This window comes from Pteropus vampyrus, unplaced genomic scaffold, assembly GCF_000151845.1.
Source record: "Pteropus vampyrus isolate Shadow unplaced genomic scaffold, Pvam_2.0 Scaffold107, whole genome shotgun sequence".
Classification (NCBI taxonomy): domain Eukaryota; kingdom Metazoa; phylum Chordata; class Mammalia; order Chiroptera; family Pteropodidae; genus Pteropus; species Pteropus vampyrus.
This window is the reverse complement of record NW_011888888.1, coordinates 1,240,470-1,261,063: the sequence shown is the minus strand read 5'-3', so window position 1 is coordinate 1,261,063 and position 20,594 is coordinate 1,240,470. Positions and strand designations below refer to the sequence as shown.

General features: G+C 35.8%; 1 protein-coding gene across 1 annotated transcript in view; it reads right to left on the bottom strand.

Annotated features, from left to right (window-relative positions):
* Positions 1 to 20,594, bottom strand: part of FBXL13 (F-box and leucine rich repeat protein 13) — a 283,144-nt gene that overhangs the window by 142,111 nt on the left and 120,439 nt on the right. Inside the window, exons 10-12 of the mRNA XM_011365209.2 lie at positions 19,889 to 19,941; positions 15,704 to 15,804; positions 6,785 to 6,914 (exon numbers count right to left, since the gene is read on the bottom strand). Of these exons, the coding sequence (XP_011363511.1) occupies positions 6,785 to 6,914; positions 15,704 to 15,804; positions 19,889 to 19,941 (284 nt within the window). The remainder of the gene's footprint in view (positions 1 to 6,784; positions 6,915 to 15,703; positions 15,805 to 19,888; positions 19,942 to 20,594) is intronic.

Below are 20,594 nucleotides of genomic sequence, written 5' to 3'. Positions count from 1 at the left end.
GCATACTGGGACACAGACATAGCCTCAACAAATATAAGAGGGTTGAAATCATACCAACCATATTGTTTGATCATAATGCTTTGAAACTAGAGATCGATTGCAAAAAGAAAGTGGAAAGAACCACAAATACATGGAGACTAAACAACTTTCTACTAAAGAATACTGGGTCAGAGAAGAAATTTAAAAAAGACATCAAGAGATACAAAGAAACAAACGATAATGATAGTACAACATATCAAAATTTGGGGACACAGCAAAAGCGGTCATAAGAGGAAAGTTCATTTTATTACAGGCCTATCTTCAAAAATATGAATGAGCCCAAATAAAAAACCTAACACTTCATCTTAAAATCTAAAAAAAGGACAAATGAGGCCTAAACTTAGCAGAAGGAAAGAAATCATCAAAATTAGAGCAGAAATAAATAAAATTGAAAACAAAACAAACAAACAAACAAAAAACAATAGAAAAAATAAATACAACAAAGAGCTGGTTCTTTGAGAAGATTAATAAAATTGACAAACTCCTAGCTAGACTCACTAAAGAAAAAAGAGAAAGGACACAAATAAACAAAATCAGGGGTGAAAGGGGAAATTACGACTGACATAACAGAAATACAAAGGATCATGCGAGAATACTTTAAAAGTATATAACACCAAATTTAATAACCTAGAAGAAATGGACCAGTACTTAGAAAGATACAACCTTCCTTGACTGAATCGAGAAGACCAAGAAAATCTAAATAGACCAATCAGCAGCATGGAAATTGAAACAATCATCAAAAACCTACCAAAAAGTAAAAGTCCAGGACCAGATGGCTTCACCAGTGAATTCTACCAAACGTTCAAATATTGAATACCTATTCTCCTCAAACTCTTCCAAAAAATTGAAGAGGAGGCAATACTTCCCAACTCATTTTAGGGGGCCAATATTACTCTGATACCAAAACCTGGTAAGGATAACACAAAAAAAGAAAACTTCAGACCAATATATCTCATGAACACAGATGCAAAAATCCTAAATAAGATACTAGCGAACTGAATACAGCAACATGTCAAAAAGATTATACACCACGACCAAGTAGGCTTCATCCCAGGGGCATAGGGATGGTTCAACATATACAAATCAATTAAAGTGATACACCACATAAACAAATTAAAAAATAAGAATCATATGATCATTTCAATAGATGCAAAAAAAGCCTTTAACAAGATACAGCATCCATTTATGATCAAAACTTAACAAAGTTGGTATGGAAGGAAAGAACCTTAACATAATAAAGGCCATCTATGACAAACCTTCAGCCAACATTATACTTAATGGTGAAAACTAAAAACCTTTCCTCTAAGATCAGGAACAAGGCAAGGCTGTCCACTATCACCACTGTTATTCAATATAACATTAGAGGCCCTAGCGAGGGCAAAAGATATGAAAAAAATAATTCCTTTTGCAATTGCACCAAAAAGAATAAAATACCTAGGAATAAATCTAACAAAGCATGTGAAGGACCTATATAATTAAAACTACAAGACCCTATTAAAAGAAATCGAAGAAGTTACAAAGAAATGGAAACATATTCCGTGTTCTTGGATTGGAAGAATCAACATAGTTAAAATGACCATATTACCTAACTTTATACAGAGTTAATGCAATCCTCATCAAAATCTCATCAGCATTTTTTAAAGAAATAGAACAAAAATCATCAGATTTGTATGGAAGCACAAAAGACCCCGAATTGCAAAAGCCATCCTGAGAAAAAAGAACAAGACTGGAGGCATCACTCTGCCCAACTTCCAATTATACTACAAAGCGACAGTAATCAAACTGGCATGGTATTGGTAACAAAACAGACACACTAACCAGTGGAACAGAATCGAGAGTCTAGAGGTAAACCTATATTTATTTGGGCAAATGATTTTTGACAAAAAAGCCAAAAACATACAGTGGAGAAAGGAAAGCCTCTTCAATAAATGGTGCTAGAAAAATTGGAAGGCCACCTGCAAAAGTAAGAAATTAGACTGTTGTCTATCACCGCACACCAAAATTAACTCGAAATGGATTAAGGACCTGAATATAAGACCTGAAACAGTAAAATGCATAGAAGAAAACATATGAACTAAACTCAAAGACCTTAGACTTAAAGAAGATTCTATGAATTTGATCTCAAAGGCAAGGGAAATAAAAGCAAAAATAAATGAATGGGACTACATCAAACTAAAAAGCTTCTACTCAAGCAAAAGAAATCAACAACAAGGTAAAGAGACAACCATCTGAATGAGAAAATATATTTGCAAGCAATGCCTCCGATAAGGGCCAAATATCCGAAATATACAAAGAACTCATACAACTCTATAACAACAAAAAAACAAACAATCCAATCAAAAATGGGCATAGGACCTGAACAGACATTTCTCCCTAAAGGACATACAAATGGCCAACAAATATATAAAAAGATGCTCAACATTGCTAGATATTAGGGAAATGCAAATCAAAACCACAGTGAGATACCATCTCACATTTGTTAGAATAGCTATTATCAACAGGATGAGTAATAACAAATGTTGGAGAGGATGTGGAGAAAAAGGAACCCTCATACACTGCTGGTGGGACTGCAAATTGGTACAGCCACTATAGAAAACAGTATGGAGTTTCCTCAAAAAAACTAAGAGTCGATCTACCATGTGATCCAGCAATCCCTCTACTGGGTATTTATTCCCAAAGACTTGAAAACCCTTATACAAAAAGAGATTTGCACACTGATGTTCATAGCAGCATTATTCACAGTGGCCAGGACATAGAAGCAACTGAAGTATCCTATGATAGATGATTGGCTAAAGAAGCTGTGGTACATATTTACAATAGAATATTACTCAGCCATAGGAAGAGATGAAATACTGCCATTTGTGACAACATGGATGGACCTGGAGATAATCATGCTAAGTGAAATAAGCCAGACAGAAAAAGTTGAAAATCACATGATATCACTTACATGTGGGATATAAACCTAAAAGCAACAAATGAACAAGACAAAAAACAGAAACTCGTAAACATAGACAATGGACTTGTGGTTACCAGTGGTTAGGAGATGGGGGAGGAGGGAAGAAGTAGATGGGGTAAAAGAGTCAAATATAGGGAACAGGGGGAGGGTGAAGTGGGTAAAGTGGATCAAATACATGGTAGCTGAAGGAAACTGGACTTCGGGTGGTAAACACACAATAGAATATATAGATATCGAATTATAATGTACACCTGAAAATTATATAATTGTCTTAACCAATGTTATCCCAATAAACTTAATGAAAAAATAAATAAATAAATAAATAAAAATAATATAGATGTGCATAGAAAAAAGATCAGAAAGCTTTACCCTTAAATATTAATAGTGCTTATTATTTCTGTATTGTGAATTTTCAGGTAATTAAAAATTTCTTCTTCCTTTCTCTCTCTCTCTCTCTCTCTTTTTAACATGGACAAGGAAAAAGAGCAAAGGTTTTTTTTAAGTGAAAAAAGAAAACTAGAAAATTCAAGGTGACAAATACATGGTTTGCAATGGATAGGAAAAGAGCTTGCTGGAGCAGCCCTATCCTGATTTAGGGCTGAGAGTATGCAGAGGCATCTCTGAGGAGGGGAAACTGAACTGAGGCATCACCTCAATCATATCGAGGATGACAACATGCATTTATCAGGAAATTGGTCACATTATCTAATGCACTGATAGTGTATACCTGATCCCAAAAGAATGCAGAATATTTCTAAAATATATGTAATTGATTTTCACTTTCCTTTGCAGTTGTCCATCATTCATTTATTTATTTTTTTTCTAACAAGTATGGTTAAAATTCTTTCTCAATGTTGTATAAATCCATCTTTCCTTTTTTTAGGCAGCTGTGACTGCATGAAGGTTTAGCCCTTGACATATTTCATTTATGTTAATCCAGAGTTCCTGGAAGACAGGGATGCTGTTTTACTCGTCACGGTGCCCAGTATGTAGCAGGCACTCAAAAAACACCGAAGAAAAGAATTTAGTTGTTAGAATCTGTCCCCAAGTCCTTTTGTTTTATTAGGGCCTACTTTCTTGGTCAGATATATTAATACATGACTTTATAGTGCAAAATTTCCAACATAAAAAGAAAATAGCATTTAGTTTCCAAGAAGAAAACCTGAAAAATCTATGAATTGTCAATTTTCCTTCTTTGAAATCATTTTTCTTGCTGTCATATCTATACAATTAGGCCTGGAGAGGTGAAACTATCCTCACACCCAGAGCTAGGGAGGTACAGTATCCTCAAAGGACTTAAGTCTCTCAGAAGCAGTAGCATACAAATTTCACCAATTCTGAAGTTACAGTGGCAGCCATTTTTAAGATACCGATAGTTCATAATGAGCCTATGTCTTACTCCCAGTGGGCCTAAAGGGGCTCAGTTTTAAATGGCAACATTTCCAGTGCCTGAAACAGTGTTTGACACCTAGAGTGAAATCTCTGTTGAATTATTAAATGAACAAATGAAATGGAAGAGAGATGAACAAAAGAAACCAATATTTTTTGCATAATGATATGAAATACTAACTTCACTGTGGTTTGAGACAAATTACAGGACAATCAGAAAAAACTCAATTCATTATACATTCAGACCAAACTGAAATACCTGCTGAGGACAGGCAGGAAATGCAATTAAATGGTAGCATTCTAGGTGTAAGTGTATGCGTAGACATTACTGAGTGGAGGAGAGGGTGGCAAACAGAAGAGCATGCTCCACTCAAGGAGGTGAGCTGACTCAGCTCCAGCCCATTATTGTCTTGTGGGAATGCAGTCCCAATTTTGCTAGTTTTTCCAGTTTTTTAAGAGAAGCTTGAAGTCCAGATTTTTATGTGAAAACTTTAATATTTTAAATGTTGGCTTACAATGACTTTGTCTGTCTGTTTTGCATACATATTTACCCAGAGGGTCATTGAGTTGAAACTTCTCATTTTAACTTTACTAAGTCTGAGAATATTTATCCTTAGGACCTATCCATGTGTATTTGCATGTCTGTGTATGTGTTGTGTGTTATTGCTACAATAATTACCTTGTGGAAACAGAAGAACAGGATAGGTAAGTCACACTTGTGGGGAGAGTTTTCAAGCATGATGTGAGCTAGCAGAAAAGTATCAGAGGACATATATTTAGAGGGGAGAGTAATCGATGGGATGTGTCAAACACATTGAGTTATTCCTGAATTTGCAGATTTTTTTCTTTGTAATTAGGACAACTGCATTTGCTGACACCCATATCAAAGTTAGGCTTCTGTCCTCCCACAGAGACTAGGAGACACTGGTGCTATCTCCCTTGATGATTACATTTCAAAGGCTCTAAGGTCCTTGTGGAAGACATTCCTGGGTTGTAAAACTGGCCAGAAGATTTTTAAGAGCTTTACATATCAAAGAGAACAGGGAAAAAATGTACAACTAAAAGTTTTCTAAAGATATGTTCTAAGAAAATAGGTCAGGGGCCTAAAGGCAGGAAGAAGTTTTGTCGAGCTGGAAGCCGTATTAAGGCCATCTTAGTCATAAGAGCAATTGTAGATGTTGATGTTCAGCAAATTACACATCATTAGATCATATAAATTCTAGATGTTCAGCCCTAGTTCAGAGTCTTCCCCTTCTTTCTCCTATATCCCCGCTGCCTCGTAATCATGAAACCACAGTATGGCAGTGGTGGTGGTGAAGTGAGAATTTTTCTGTCCATTCAAGAACTTGGAGGAAAAACCCTGCTGCCCCTCATCTCCTCCAGGGGAATCTACCTGCCTAGGCATCTACCAGTAGGTGCTTATAACAGCAACAGTACCATTTTACTAGCTTGTGCAACCTTGGGAACCTTGGTTTCTTTATCTAAATGGACATAATGAATACATACTACACAGCATTTGTGTGAGGAATAAATTCGATCAGTGTAAAGCATTCAACATGGTGCCCGGCATATAGTCACAACTCAATAAATGGTAATTATAATATTTCAGCCAGTTCTAATTCGTGCTATTATATTATTCTCATAGAATGATGAACATACTATGATACTAATATCAATAAAATATGCAGAGAGGTAGGAGAAAAGAAGTTAAAAGAATTATGACTTAAATCTACCAAAATAGAACAGAAGAAACTATCGCTGAGGCAGCACCTATTTCCAAAATTCCGTGCCCAACGCTCCACAACTCCACCCTAGTTTTTGCCCAGTTTTGCTTAATCTTGTTTTTTCAGATTTAAATATATCCCCATGTAGACCTCAAATCTTCATGTTATTTATTCTAAGGATAGAATGCAATTTTTAAAATTACAATCTTTGTTGTATTTCCTTATTTATATTTATATTTGCAGCATTTTACCCAATGTTATTTACTTTTGAAAGCCCATAAGGGAGCTAATTGACTTTTCAGGAAATTCTTTGCAAATTCTCCCCCTAAAAGGTTTTCTTTTGTTTGCATCTTGGTAGCAACTCTAAATTTTTCAAGATTTGGATTCTGGTATTATAACTGTGCTCAGAGTATCTACAGAGAAGTGGTCTGTTTCATCATCCAATGAGCTCTGCCTGCTTGTGGCTGTGACACTCCAGTGGAAGGAAGCCAAGAGCCTATAGTAGCGATCCTGAGGGAAATTTAAGCAGCTGTGGCCATGTAATTTAAAACCTCTGAAAAGCGTGTTGTAGTCCGTGCAGAGCGCACAGTGTTAGTATAACATGAGGTCTGGACGTAGCCCGTCCTCCATAGGACTTCCCCGCCTGCTGCAGAGAAGAGAAGACTGAAAGACAGACCTGGGTGCAGCCGGAGAGGTCCAAATAGATGAGCTTGTGGCATCCATTCCCTAAATTCAGGTACTGTAAACCTTTGTCTGTGAACTTTCTGCAATAAGCCAAACTAAGATTCTGTAAGTTGTGGAAGTGCCTGAAAAGACAGGGTGAGAGAGAGAGAGGAAGGAAAGTAAGTGACTATAGTTGTTTTCTCACATCTTTCTTAAGCTGCTATGACAAAGAGAAGTAAAACTGTAAATTAATCTTTTCTCCTTGCAGATATTCAACAGTTAAACTTTATTGTTAATTCTCTTCCTGTTAAGGAGATTGCAGTAACATATCAGATAATGCCTAATTACATGTCAAATGAAAATAAAGAACATTTGCCTAGATTTTTAAGAAAGCTGATTAAGATAAAGCTTTGGGGGCAGGAAGATTGGTGTATTCATATTGTTTGGAAGTCAGTTTGTGTTTGAAAACAAAGTTATAGAGTTTGCATTATTGTTGCATTTAGGTTTTATTGCTGGCTCACCAAAACAATGTGCAATATGTCTAGAAGGACAAAGCCTTTGTAAACATTTAAATGGCGATTAACTGTTACATGAGAGTGAAGATTTGGGCAGAAAGGAGGCAAAGTAAAACATTACAGGCTCTTTAAAATGGACATGATAAGCAAATGGTTTGAAAAAATAGATTTGCATATGCATGATTTTGTAACAGTTTCATTACTATAGTTAAAAAAAGACTATATCAATTAGATATAGAGTTTAAAAATGGGATAAGAACAGTCTGCGAGTGAGTGGGAAACAAATGAAGGAATAAAACCTACTTCAGAGACTATCAATCACACTGGAGTTGAAGCCGATTAAGTATGGCATTACCACCATGACCAAAATGAGAGCTTCCAGGAAAAAAAAAAGAAGGTAATTAGGCAAGTCTGTACTACTGTGCAAGGGCTCACAGTTCGAGGATACTCTGTGGACAATTTTCCAAACCTTCCTAAGCCTGGCATTTTTTAAAAGTACAAGAACTCCCACTACTGCCTGCTCTTGTAATGGAATTAACAGCATGCTCTTGTTTCACGATCTGCAACAGTTTAACAGCAAATTAGAAAGCAAAAGAACAAGAGTGGGAAAAGATGCCTCTCTGTCCCTCAAAAGCCCACAATGACTAATAAAGTTCACCTTCACAAAAATGGTAAATAAGATATGCAAGCATTGATCATTAATCAGGTTTATTACTAAAATTTAAAAAACACATCTATATGATATAATGATTCCCATTCCATAGCAAATCATTTGGTTCAGATCACACATTCTCTCCGGTAATGGCTGTGTCCCAGAGATTCAGCAGAACAGAGAGGGATGCCTTCTGGATTCCCCAGTGGCTGGGTAGGCAGGGCCATAAAGGAAAAAGCAGCACTAACATCCCAAAGACACATCCCCTCTCCTAGGGCCATTTAATTAACTAAGACTTCTGCCAAAGTTTTGGAAATGCTTTATTTTTCTTTCCCTGGAGTGTATCCTTGTGAGTCAACTGAGTGAAGTACAAGTTTCTGGGGATGGGGTCGGGGGTGGGAGGGGATGTCATTTCTAACAGCCCTCTGATTTGGAGAAAGGAGTAGTAAGGCAGGCAGCATGACACAATGGAAAATACTCAAGGTTCTGGAATCTGACCAAATTGGATTCAAATCTCAGCCCTGACACTGCAACTTCCCTATCCTCTCACAGACTGTTTCCACATTTGTTAAGTGGAGATGATAATTTTTTTTTTCAAGCCTAACCAACTGTGGGGCCTCCAGCTTTCCTGAAACTCAGTTTTCTCATCTATAACATGGGTATAATCCTATCCGCAATTTCCTCTTAGAGGTGTGACAATTAAATGAGAACGATGATGTAATAGTGTTATATTGAGGGTGATTTTCGATGATTAAAATCAGCAGAGACATGGTAGAAGCTTTTTAAAATATATGTTGTTATTATTGCAACTACTACCTAAAATAATAATAACATATCAGTTGTTCTTATGGAGTTTGTACTATCTTCTTTCACTTAATGGAATAAACGCTCATCTGACAAGGGTGGTGCAAATGACTGATTCAAGAGTTTGGAGTCCTCGCATTGCATCTATACTCTCATTTTGGTCATGGTGGTAATGATGTATTTAATTGGTTTCAACTCTGTTGAGATTGATAGTCTCTGATGTAGTTTTTATTCCTCTCATGCATTGCCTAATCATTTGCAGACTGTTCTTCTTATCCCATTTTCAATTAGTCTTTCTTTTACTTTAGTAATGAAACTTACAAATCATGCATATTCAAATCTATTTAAATCTGATTCAAGCCTATTGTTCAATTTCTTAAAGTCCACATGATCAATTAACAATACCAAAAGTAGGAATCGAGTTAGGATTTCTCAACTTTTTGTCTGTCGCAGATACCTATAGATATACGGACATATATCTTTGTCAGCATAATGTTATTAATGCATAAAAGAAAATACTTAAAATTACAAAAGCAGCCAATTACATTGAAAAATATTATCAAGATGCTTTAGAAAATCAAATGAGTGAAATAATATATGTGCATCTTTATTAACATATTAAATAAGATCTAGTAGAGATCTAATAACTACTATGATTTTGAAGTAGTGATGAGTGCCAATGATATTTTGAAATATTTGTAACAACTATAATAAGAAAATATTTGTGATAAGAAAACATTTGTAACTTATATGGGTGAGAGTTCCGGGGATTACTATTACTATGCTAATTTTTAACTTACATTTCAGTTAGAGATTAGTAAAATAGAGATTTGTTTTCTCCATTAAAATTCATGGAACCTCTGAATTTTATCATTGGTCTCCTTGGGACATCCACCCAAGGTTAAGAATATTGGGTTTGGCAAAAGAGATGTTCATTAGACCAAATGACTCCCAGATTGAAAGTCTCTAGATGGCTCTCTTGAGGTGGAACTTCATGAGAATCATCAATTTGAAAGCAAAGCACAGGAATCTTTAGTGGCCCTGTAGGCCTTTCTAGGGATTTATAGGGCTGCAGATACTTTTTTCCTGGGGAAGAGGAAAGTATCATTTGACAGTGAAATTGCATTTGGCAAATTTTATGCAATACTCCTACTTTTTATTCTAAATTTTAGCAAAGAAATGTGTCCCTTACAAGAGTAAAATGGTTCATCATTTTCCCAACCCAGAAACAACTTGATAATTCTGATTCCTCTCCTAGATAGTGTTTGTTGTCTGAGTTTATCTTTTTCTAATTCTTTGATAACTGTTTCTTATGTAAGGCGAGGGTTTCTCTGTGTGATTTCACGATTCTTGAAGAAACTACAGAGAATTTTTTCTCCAGTTTACTGGCTTTTTTTTTTCCATTAAAGAATTGAGGCCTTCTGTGTTAGATCTCCAATATATGAGGCAGTTACAACTGGAAGGAATGTATTTTTAAGACATAGGCTTACTCTATAAAAGAGAGGATTTACATGAGGATTCTTTTGAGTCAAGTGTTGGACTCTTTTCAGATAATAGAATTTCCACAGAAAATTCAAAGGCAGTGTTTTGACCTATTTTCAGGGTAGACTTTGATGATTTCCAGTCAAGGCAACAGCTACCTCTGTCTGCCCCATTCTGAAGGCCACTGGTGAGACCATATAATATGAGAGTGCCTGACAAAAAGAAGTTTTCAAGCCAATTGAAGGATCAATTCATCTATATGAAAAATAATGAGACAACATGCCACTATAGCATATAATGCTCCATTAAGGAGCAAAGATCATAATAGCTTTACTTACCGCTATATGCCTAGAATGCCTCACACATAGTAATTGATCAACACATGGTGAATAAGTGAGTGAATGTTACTATTAGAATTCAGGGAAAGGAGAAATGACCATGAACTTCTGGTAGATGGTGTGACTTGAAGTGCAAAGGCTGTGGATTAGCAAAGAAAAAGAAAGGCATTCCAGCTGTAGAGAAAGAGAAGCATGTAGCAATCAGATGATGGGAATTAGGGACTTAGAAAACCTGGGCAGATAAGTTTGATCAGATAATGTTAAAGGACAGTAAGGGAAGAATCTAGACCTTAAGCATGTCAAAGACATGATAAGACTATTTGTTCCAGGGTGATACTTATGGCAGAGAGGGCAGAGCAGATTAAAGGAAGAGAGACCAGAGGCTGAACCATCAGGGTGCTATTCCAAATGAGGTGCTGAGAGTGCCACCTAGGTTGTGGCAATAGGAATAAATGGAAAGTGTGCAATTCAGGAAATATTTAGAAGCAAAAAATGTCCTGGAATGGGCATAAGCTGTGGGCAGCCCTCATTTTCAACTTTAGAAAACTAAACAAGTCCCCAAAGAAGTGAAGAAAGTATTCAAATAAAAAACTGGCAAGTCAATGTTGCCAGAAGGGCAAACAAATTACATATTTCTTCTGGCAAATGATTTCTTTGGAAAGAAACACTAAAGGCATTGAAGAGGGAATGACAGCAGCAACAAATAATATTTCTCTGGTTATTTTTGGTTTAAGGAACATTTTTGCATACTCAAGCATGTTTGAAACAATGAAAAACAAGCAAAAATAGAGACTCATTATGAAATGTGATTTTTTTCATAGATAAGAAAGCCACTGTACATTTTTTTCATGTGACAGAAAACATCAATATCAAGTAGCATTTATCCTAAATGTCCTCTCAATAGCAAGAACTAGAAGTTAAAATCAAAACAAAATTCTCGAGAGACTGGGCAAAATGGTGTAGATGATAGATGCTTGTTCATCTCTTCTTGCAACCACATCAAAGTTATGACGAAAACACGGAACAAACAGCAAGCAGAGTCACCTGGGGCCTAGATGAACAGAAGCTCTACAACGAGGGAGAGAAATAAGAAATCACTTTGCAATGGTAGGAGGTATGAAGTGGTAAAGATATGAGGCTGCTTGTCCTGAGTGGCCGAGTGGCACAGAGGCTACGACAGCGGCAGGTGTTCCTTTTAATGCAGATGCAACTGCGACTAAACTTTTGTAGTGACAGACTCGCTCCCTCTGAGCACCGGTACTGGGTCAGCTGCTCAGGGTGCACCAGAGACTTACAGGGAGACTCTGAGTTGTTGGAGTGAAGGCTAGGGGTGAGGCTTCCTCCAGGGCAGAAGTGATGGAGGTATCCATTGTTCCTCTGTTGAGCCCTCCCTCTTCCTAGTGTGCAGACTCAGTGCCACCATAACTGAGACGTCATCAAACTGGATAACAGAGGTCACTCAGCCTAGAGGATTCCCTGAAACCCCATCCCTCCCAACTCACGGCCCCACCCAAGCCACATCCAGTTGTGTCCTCTGTGATTCCTGTGCCCCTTGCTGAGCCACACTAGTGGCAGCTGGCCTCTGTTTCTAGTGCGGTTTCTTGAGGCAACTATAAGCATAACATCTGTGGATTGCTTGCTGAATCTTAACAGGTGGCCATGGAGGGGCACAGGCTGTGGCTAAATTTGGCATGCAGCTGAATCCCTCTCAGGACCATGGCACTGGACATCTACTATACAAATCCATGCTAGTAAGACCGGGAGGAGCTTTGCTTAGTCCATAGAAACAGACACAGAAGGGTAGCCAAAATGGGAAAACAAAGAAGCAGAACCCATATGAAAAAACAGAACAGAGCTCTACTGATATAGAGAATGCAGTATGTTGAGGAAATGTATTCGGAAATAAAAATGATAAGAGAGAAGATGACAGCTTTGAAGGGCAGAAATAAAAATTTGATCTAAATATAAAAGGGGATTCTTAAGATAAAACCTGAACAAATGGAATAGAAGCATTAAAAAGAAAAATACTTCCTTGGCTGAGAAAAGATCTACGTTTTAATGTTCAAAAGGTTTACTATGTTCCAGGAAAGTTAATTGAGAGAACATAATTAATTTTGGAAAGTTTTTTTTAATTTCTCAGAGGAAAGGAATTTCTTGCAAGCATCTTGGCAGAAAAAAATAGGTTACAACGAAAGAACAAAAAATTAAGCTTGCTTTAGATTCTCTTTAACCAGAAATCTCTAAGTGCAACATTTGTAGGGTTTTAAGGATAAAATAAGAGATATGATTCAAGAACTATACACCAAAAGAAGTTGTGATTCATCCTCCAAGACAAATGACAATAGAAAGTCACTTTCAGAAAACAGTAGCTGAAAGTCTAACACTTGCACATCTTTCCAGATAAAGAGTTTTAAAACTATATTCTAGTCATCATAGGATGAATCAAAATCAAAATTAAAGAATAAGGAAATTGTGGAACCAATGGACCATCAATGAATGATAAAACTGGAGTTAGGACTGCATAATCATTATAAATACAATTATAATATTGAGTACAAACACCAAAAATGAATATTAAAAGGGAAGTTAAATGATTAACAAAAATTATGCTCAATATGATTAATATGTGTTAATATCTGCTTTAGGGGAGCAGAATTGGAGAAGCATCTCAAGGGAGAATTAAAGTGTATTAGATCTTTGTCTAACACAGGGGGAGCCAAAGTCATCATTTCATCATGACTTTGACAGAGAAAAGCATGTTAAAGTAGGTTCTTTAAAAACATGCAAATAGCCACTAGTTAGAATGCACAACAGAATGTGCACATACATTTGAAATACCTTCAAATTATAAAAGTAAACAACACAGTTTATATAGCAAAAAGCAGAAATGATGAGTACAGTAATATATAAATTTTAAAAATCAAAGACATAAAGCAAGATGACAAAAATAAAACTATACACTCAATTTTGATAAGAAATAGTAGTCTTTTAAATCACCCTCTTAAAAAGGGAAAGACTGAAAATTTTATAAATAGCAGTTAGCTTCATGCTGCATGTAAAAGACAAACCCAAAATCCAGTGACACAAAGATTAAAAATACAGGAATACATCATTACTCCACAAAAGCGCAAGCAAAAAAAAACCAAAGGTGACTGTATAGGATAAAGAATATAATTTTATGTGAATAAATGCTACAATCTATAATGAAACATACTACTTATTAATCAGTATATAGAAAATAACATTAAAATAAATTAAGAGAAACTTGATAATAATAGGAGACTAATATGTCACTATTATAATATGACGTTCTTATTTAGAGGTAATTTCATAGCCAAACTTTTTTGTTATAAAAGAAATCAATTAAATCATATAAATGAAAAGTTAAAAAGATATCTGTACTTTATATCCATCCAGAAATGACCATTCAGAAAATATAATGAGAAAATATAATTAGAAAGCATACCATTCACAATGGCAATTAAAAAGAGACTTAGGAATAACTTCCATAAAATTATCCATATGAAGAAAACAAAATTTTATTGAAATATTTAAGAATATTTGAAAAAAAATTTTAGAAGTATACTATGTTCTTGATGGGGAGACTAACTATTGGAAAAATATAAATTAGTTCTTAATTTATTTTATCTTTAATTGTTAGCATAGTAGATTTCTACTGGCACTTCAAAAAAATGTGTGCATATAAATGTACATACATTTACTATAAATTTGTACACCTATTTTACATTTACTATTTTGAAGATTTAAAAGATGTATAGCATACAATTCATAAATAATAATAAAATACATAATACTCTATTATCAATTCCATGTAATCAATCCTCACACAAAACTTTCACTGACTTTCGCCAAACTCATTGATGTAGGTAATACTTTTGTCTTCTCTCATATGCGTGAAGGAAAAATAAAATCTGTTACTCTGTTGTATTTCTTGTTTTCACCCCAGAATAAAAATAAAGGTCAAAAAATGAGGACTAGGAATAGGTATATTTTCATTTACAATGATGAATAAAACAAAGGTGAAAAAATCAAAGACGTATGGTCAGACTTCACTCATCCATCAATGAGGTGAATGAATTTTTTTGCTGAATGAGATCATAGTTTTCAGGCATTAAAAGAATATTTCCTCAATTTTTATGCTATTAACAATGTTGTAGCTACAAACAGGATACATTTTTAAATCTAATCTGCTTTATTAATTGTTTTCTTCATTTTCTCAAGTCTAAACAATCAACAAAAAAATAAATAAAGCCCTAATTTGTATTGTTTGCCATATTTCATGGTGTAGTATACTTCCGTTTTAGCTGATTCCAAGCTTCCAATGAGAGGTTTACCACTTTTTTTAGGCTTACACATTTTCAGAAAATGTTTAGAGAGAAGAGATAAGGAAAATTACTACCTAGAATTTTCTCTGTTTAAGCTTTTCCAAAGGCCTCCCTGTTACTTTTCAAAGAATTTCAAACAGTTGTAGTCTCTAAAATGGTTTATTCGTTCACAGTAGCTTGAAAGTACATTGAATTTCTCCTGATTAGTCTTTCCTTGGTGAAAATAAAGAACAATTGAATGACATAAATTTGTGATAAATTTGAATATTCTATCAACTCTTGACAATGTCTTGTGTTCTTCAGTTTCTTTTCCTCCAAAGAAGTGCTGGCTTAGGAGAAGCAACATTTGTGTCCAGGATTGTCAACAGTCCACAGATGGAAAAACAATCAGTAGTGGTTGGGGGTTCCATAGGTAATCAGAGCATGGCAACAGGAGATCTGGGACACAGTGCTCAAAGTCTAAGGAAATAGGACATTGGTGTTCTGTTGTAAAGAAGTCCTAGACGCTGGACTAGAATTTGCTCAGGAAGGGGGGACCAGCAAGAGACAGCAGAGCCTAACTCAAGCTACTGGACACTTTGCTTCAAGAGTGACATAAGACAGAGGACAAATTATTCAACCTGGGCCCACCAAGGAAGGAGAGGATAGGCACCAGCTTTGGGGACTGGAAAGCAGCAGTCCTGTTATCAAAATAGTGGTGCCCCAGTGATGGGGTGTTGGCAAAGGAGTACTTCCTTTGGAGGATGCTAGAGTAAGCCAGTACACTTCTGTGCAATACAAATAAACATGCATTACCTTGGTAGGAGTCGCATTGTCCTATTTGTGATAGTTGTGTTAGATAGATTGAGATACAGGACTCCAGAACAACCCTCAGAAATGTATCTCATTGATTCATCCTGCATAAAAACAGAGGGAAGAATGTTATCAAAGTCTAACAGGCTTCGCTATTCCCCCATCATCTCTCTATCATCCCTCTCCCTGCTCTAAAAATGTACATGCAAGACCTGGCCTCTTCGTATTCTTTGATATTAGTTGTAAATCAAATTAAATAGAAGGTGATAGTTTTGCTTGAAGCTTCATTACTCCCTCCCTTTCCTCTTTTTTGAAAATAAAGTCCCATTTCATCACAATGACACTACGTTAAAATTTGAATCCTTACAGGTTCAACTCTGTGACAGGAAATTTGAGCTAAAATTTCAAAGTGTCGAACACTTCAGATGCATGAAAGTGATTAAAAATGGATCAATTTTTAAATTTACTGAAATTATTATGAAGGACAAGAATAGTAAATGCTCTCAATTAGACTTCATTAAAAGTGAGTCCATATTTACATCTATATTTATATATAAATGTATATGCATGTGTGTGTGTAATTAAGTTTCTGTGGTTTTGTTACCAAATATATTAAAACAGCTAAACAGATTTGCACCAAATTTATGGCAAGTTTTAGACAGCCTGAAGTAAAATATTGGCTATATACACATTGGACAAAATTTCAGTGCTAGGAGTACAGTGGGGGAGAATCTCAAAAATTCAAGCAACTATCCCCCAAAGAGCTGAAACTGAGGTACAAAAGAAAGATGTGACTTACCTGAGAGAGACAGAAAATACTGATTTCAAGCATGAACCCTAAAATGACATTTCCAAGACCAGATGAATTGTAAGCTTATATTGCAATGGAGCTGCTTCTCATATTTATATACAACTATTTATTAAATGCTCTAGAATGAGTAGCAGCAGGTTTTTATTTATTTAATGATGGTTGGTGAGTCTCCCCAAGAACACTGAAGAGGTCAGCTAGTTTTAAATATTTGTGGTACATTGGTCCTAAAAGAATAGGTCATTGCAGGAAGAAGTAAATTGTCACTTGGCTGGGAGATGTGGTTTGGAGAAGAATTCTGTATGGTCAATATGGTCACCCTAAACACCACTAAGGATGGCAGAGGTTTATTTTCAGCAGGATCATCAATGTTTAACATTCTATTCCTAACCATTTCTTGTAGTCATGGATATACTAAAAATAACAAAATCTTGCAGATCAAGCTCCTATCACATGAGACAGGAATTGGATGATTTATAGGGGCAGCAAACCACGCCTTAAAAAGAACCCAAGTTTCTTTTTTAAGTTGTAAAACGGCAGTTCTACTGTTGGAAAGGATCTGTGTGCCGATGTCGCATGAGTGCAAGTGCAGGGCTTTCAATAAGCACTGTACTTTTGCCACTGCATTCACTCTGCCAGCAGTTTTTCTAGATACTCCACCACCGAAATGTAGGATTTGGATTTACGTGGATAGAGAAAAAGTGTACAGTATAATTTTCCCAGCAGAAATGGAAAGGACGACCATAATGGTAGCATTATAGTTTAATATAAACAAAATCTATCTTCAACAATAGTTATGGTACCAATCAAATATCAAAGTGATTGCACACCTGTTGGAAGAGTCTGGCAAAAATGCAAATGAAATGGGGCAAGAAGAGGATAGAGTGTCAGTTTATACACCCTTAGAGAGATAGCCATGGTGAAGATGAAAATTTGGGGACCAGGAAAAGGAAGTTGGAATATGCTTTGTTTATCATAGAGGGTTCTGATATCTCCTTTGGCACGAGGGAGCAAATCATTCTCTGCATTTTTCTGTCCTAAGAAAATTCAAATGACTCCTACTCTCAGTATTTAAAATAATTCAAGTTTCAATCTGCAAATATTAGAGCACATAAATGCAAAAATGATAGATTGCAGAATGAATTGTAATTTGTCCACAATGCATTCCAATCTTTCTCAATGTAATATATTCACAAGGCAAGCTCCTTAGAAATCAAAGCTTTTTGAATGAATATTACTCAACTCCTTAACTGTAAACATGTCTCCCAGTCTCTGTCTCGAAGTGAAAAACAATAGTAAAGTGTAGTTGGATAAAATTATCAGCCCTGTAAATTATTAGACTCCAAAACTGAAACAGATTTTGATGTTCGCAAATTCAATGCAGATGGCATTTTTCCGACTTTCCTATTAGAAAGCTAACTTTAAAGAATATGATCTTTTATTTAAGTGCAAAACTGAAGCTCTCTGAGGTCAAAAACTGAAACTTGATTTGTTTTTAAATATCCATAACATCTATATTTTATAACATACGAATTCCCTCTATACCTTTATATATGAACATAAATATATCATTAACATAGTACAAAAAATATTCACAAAAAATGAAATAGAGTAGAAATTTGAAAGAAAGAACTATAACAATGAGACTGGGAAGGCAGCAATCAAGAGCCAATTCATGAAGTCTTTTCACCTATGCCCTGGAGCTGGAGCTTAATGAGGGACATGACACAATCAGGCCCTTCATTCTAGTGTCTGCTGTCTCCTAAGGGACTTGCTCCATTAGTTGCTTCAACTGAGTTTCCACCAGCCTCTATAAACCTAAAACAGGTTTCCCCGCCTCTATTTTCCTTCTGCCATCCCCTTAGCTACTTTCTAGAAAGACAAGCTTATACCTAATGCCTCATTTTCTTACCTGTTGTCCACTTTGCAATTCACTACAATTAGAGTTCTGCCCCAATATCCCACTGAAACTGTTCTAGAAAAAGCCACCAGTCACCTTCTAATTCTCAAATCTAGAGGCACTTCTTGGTCCTTTTCTTACCTGCTCACTGTCGTCACTTCCTTCTGAAACTGTTTGCTCTCTTGCCTTTTGTGATACCTCTCTGTTTTGAACCTACTTCTCTTACTATTCCTTCTTAAGAGCCTTTGCTGTTTCTTCTCTGCCTCCTCCTGAAAGTCAGCATTCCCAACATTCAATCCTAGGTAACTTTCCTCATACCTTCTCTCTCTCCAGGTTGATCTTACTTACTTTTGGCTTATATATGTATGACTTATATAGAGATGTCAACCCAAGATAGAATCTCAAATTCTAACCAATGTTGTCTATTACCTACAAGATATCTCTATATAGTTGCATTTAATAAAAAAAAATATCATAGAGTGTTTACTATGCAAGGTCTGCGCTGTGTGCTATGACTATCACAAAAAATGAGACGCATCTTCTGCTTTTTGGGTCTCTTAGGCTAGTGGAGGAGGCAGAATCAGTGAGATTAAGGTTACTTATGACAGGAACCCAGAGGAGCAGCGGCGAACCAAGCCCTGAGAGTCAGTGATGTCTTGGTAAAAGAGGCGGTGCCTAAAGTAAGCCTGAAAGCCTGCCAAAGAGGAAAGCAGCCCCAGAGAACTAAGGGAAAGAGTATTCCAAACAAAGAACACTGCTTGAACAAAGGCGAAACAGCAAGAAGTTTGGCAAATGCAGCAAAGAAATCATAGCAGCTTGTGGTTGCGGAAACTTAATGAGTATGCAGGATTTGGACCAAGATGAGGCTGGAAAGGGAGGCATATACAAGACCACAGAGGGTCTCCAAAATACAGTAATGTCAAAGAGCTTTGACTCTATTCAGTAGCGTAGATGGCTTTATCCAATTCTGCAGATGTATATATGGTGGAAGATGTAGGTGAAATGGCCAGATCTGCCTTTTAGAAACAGTATTAATGTGCTCATGGAGTTGAAGACAGATTGGAGGTAGATGACAAGGGACCAGAAAGAAGCTTGCTAGGGATACATGTTCATTTCTATCTTCTTTGGCACCACCACAGTGAAGACCATGTAAATGAGCCTATTGTTCCTGCTGGGTTCAATTTTTCTGTCTTATACACATGGCCTTAAATATAAATATTGTCCATGTTTGTGTAATTGTTGAATAGTTTCCACCTTCCAGAGACTCCAACGTTGGACATATATCTACAGGATTAATAATAGCACTATATAAATGGGATAAAATTTCTTGCCAATGTTAAACATAGTTTGCTTTTTTTCCGTATTTAATCCTAAATGAGCACACAGGCATGTATTTTGGCAACATCCCTGTGTATTAGGACTCCAACGTAGCAAGTTCCAATCTATGTAAACAACAATAAAAGAAGCTTCTTATACTCACCGTGAGTGTTGGGCAGTCAGAGAGATTCAGCTCTTGCAAATTTTTACAGAAGCCTAGATCAAACAAGTGACACATCACTAAACAACTTACTACAAATGTTTAAACTTAAAGTTTTTCCATCCTACATTCAAAGTGATGTATTCATTAGAAAACAAACAAAAACCTCGGCAAGTAAGTTATTCTAAGTATATGGTTTCTTTTCCCAGAAAAAGATTTCTTTTGGCTTTAAAATTAAAATATATACACATGTTTATTATTGTTTGAGGATTACAGAAAGAAGAGGAAAAAAAATACTACTTTGGGAAAAACAGTATATTTTAGAGCTTTTAGCTCAAAGCACTTGAAGAAAACCAACCTGATTTTTTGTGGCATGAATTTTTGTTCATTTTTTTTGTTTCTTTTTAACATTTTATTATGGAAACTTTCGAACATACAAAAAAGTTGAGAGAACTGAAGAATTGTGCAATGAATATACCTACCACCTAGATTCTGCAATTTATGTCTTATAGTATTTGCTTCATAACTTTTCCAGTTGTATATCCATCTCTCTATCCTTCAATCCATTTTTAATGCATTTTAAAGTAAGTTGCAAACAAAACATACTTTCCCCCAAATACTTCAGCATGCATATCATAAATAATTCAGTAAGCATAATAATTGACAAAATGTTTAGGTTAGGTTTACATGCAATTTACAAGGAATTGCA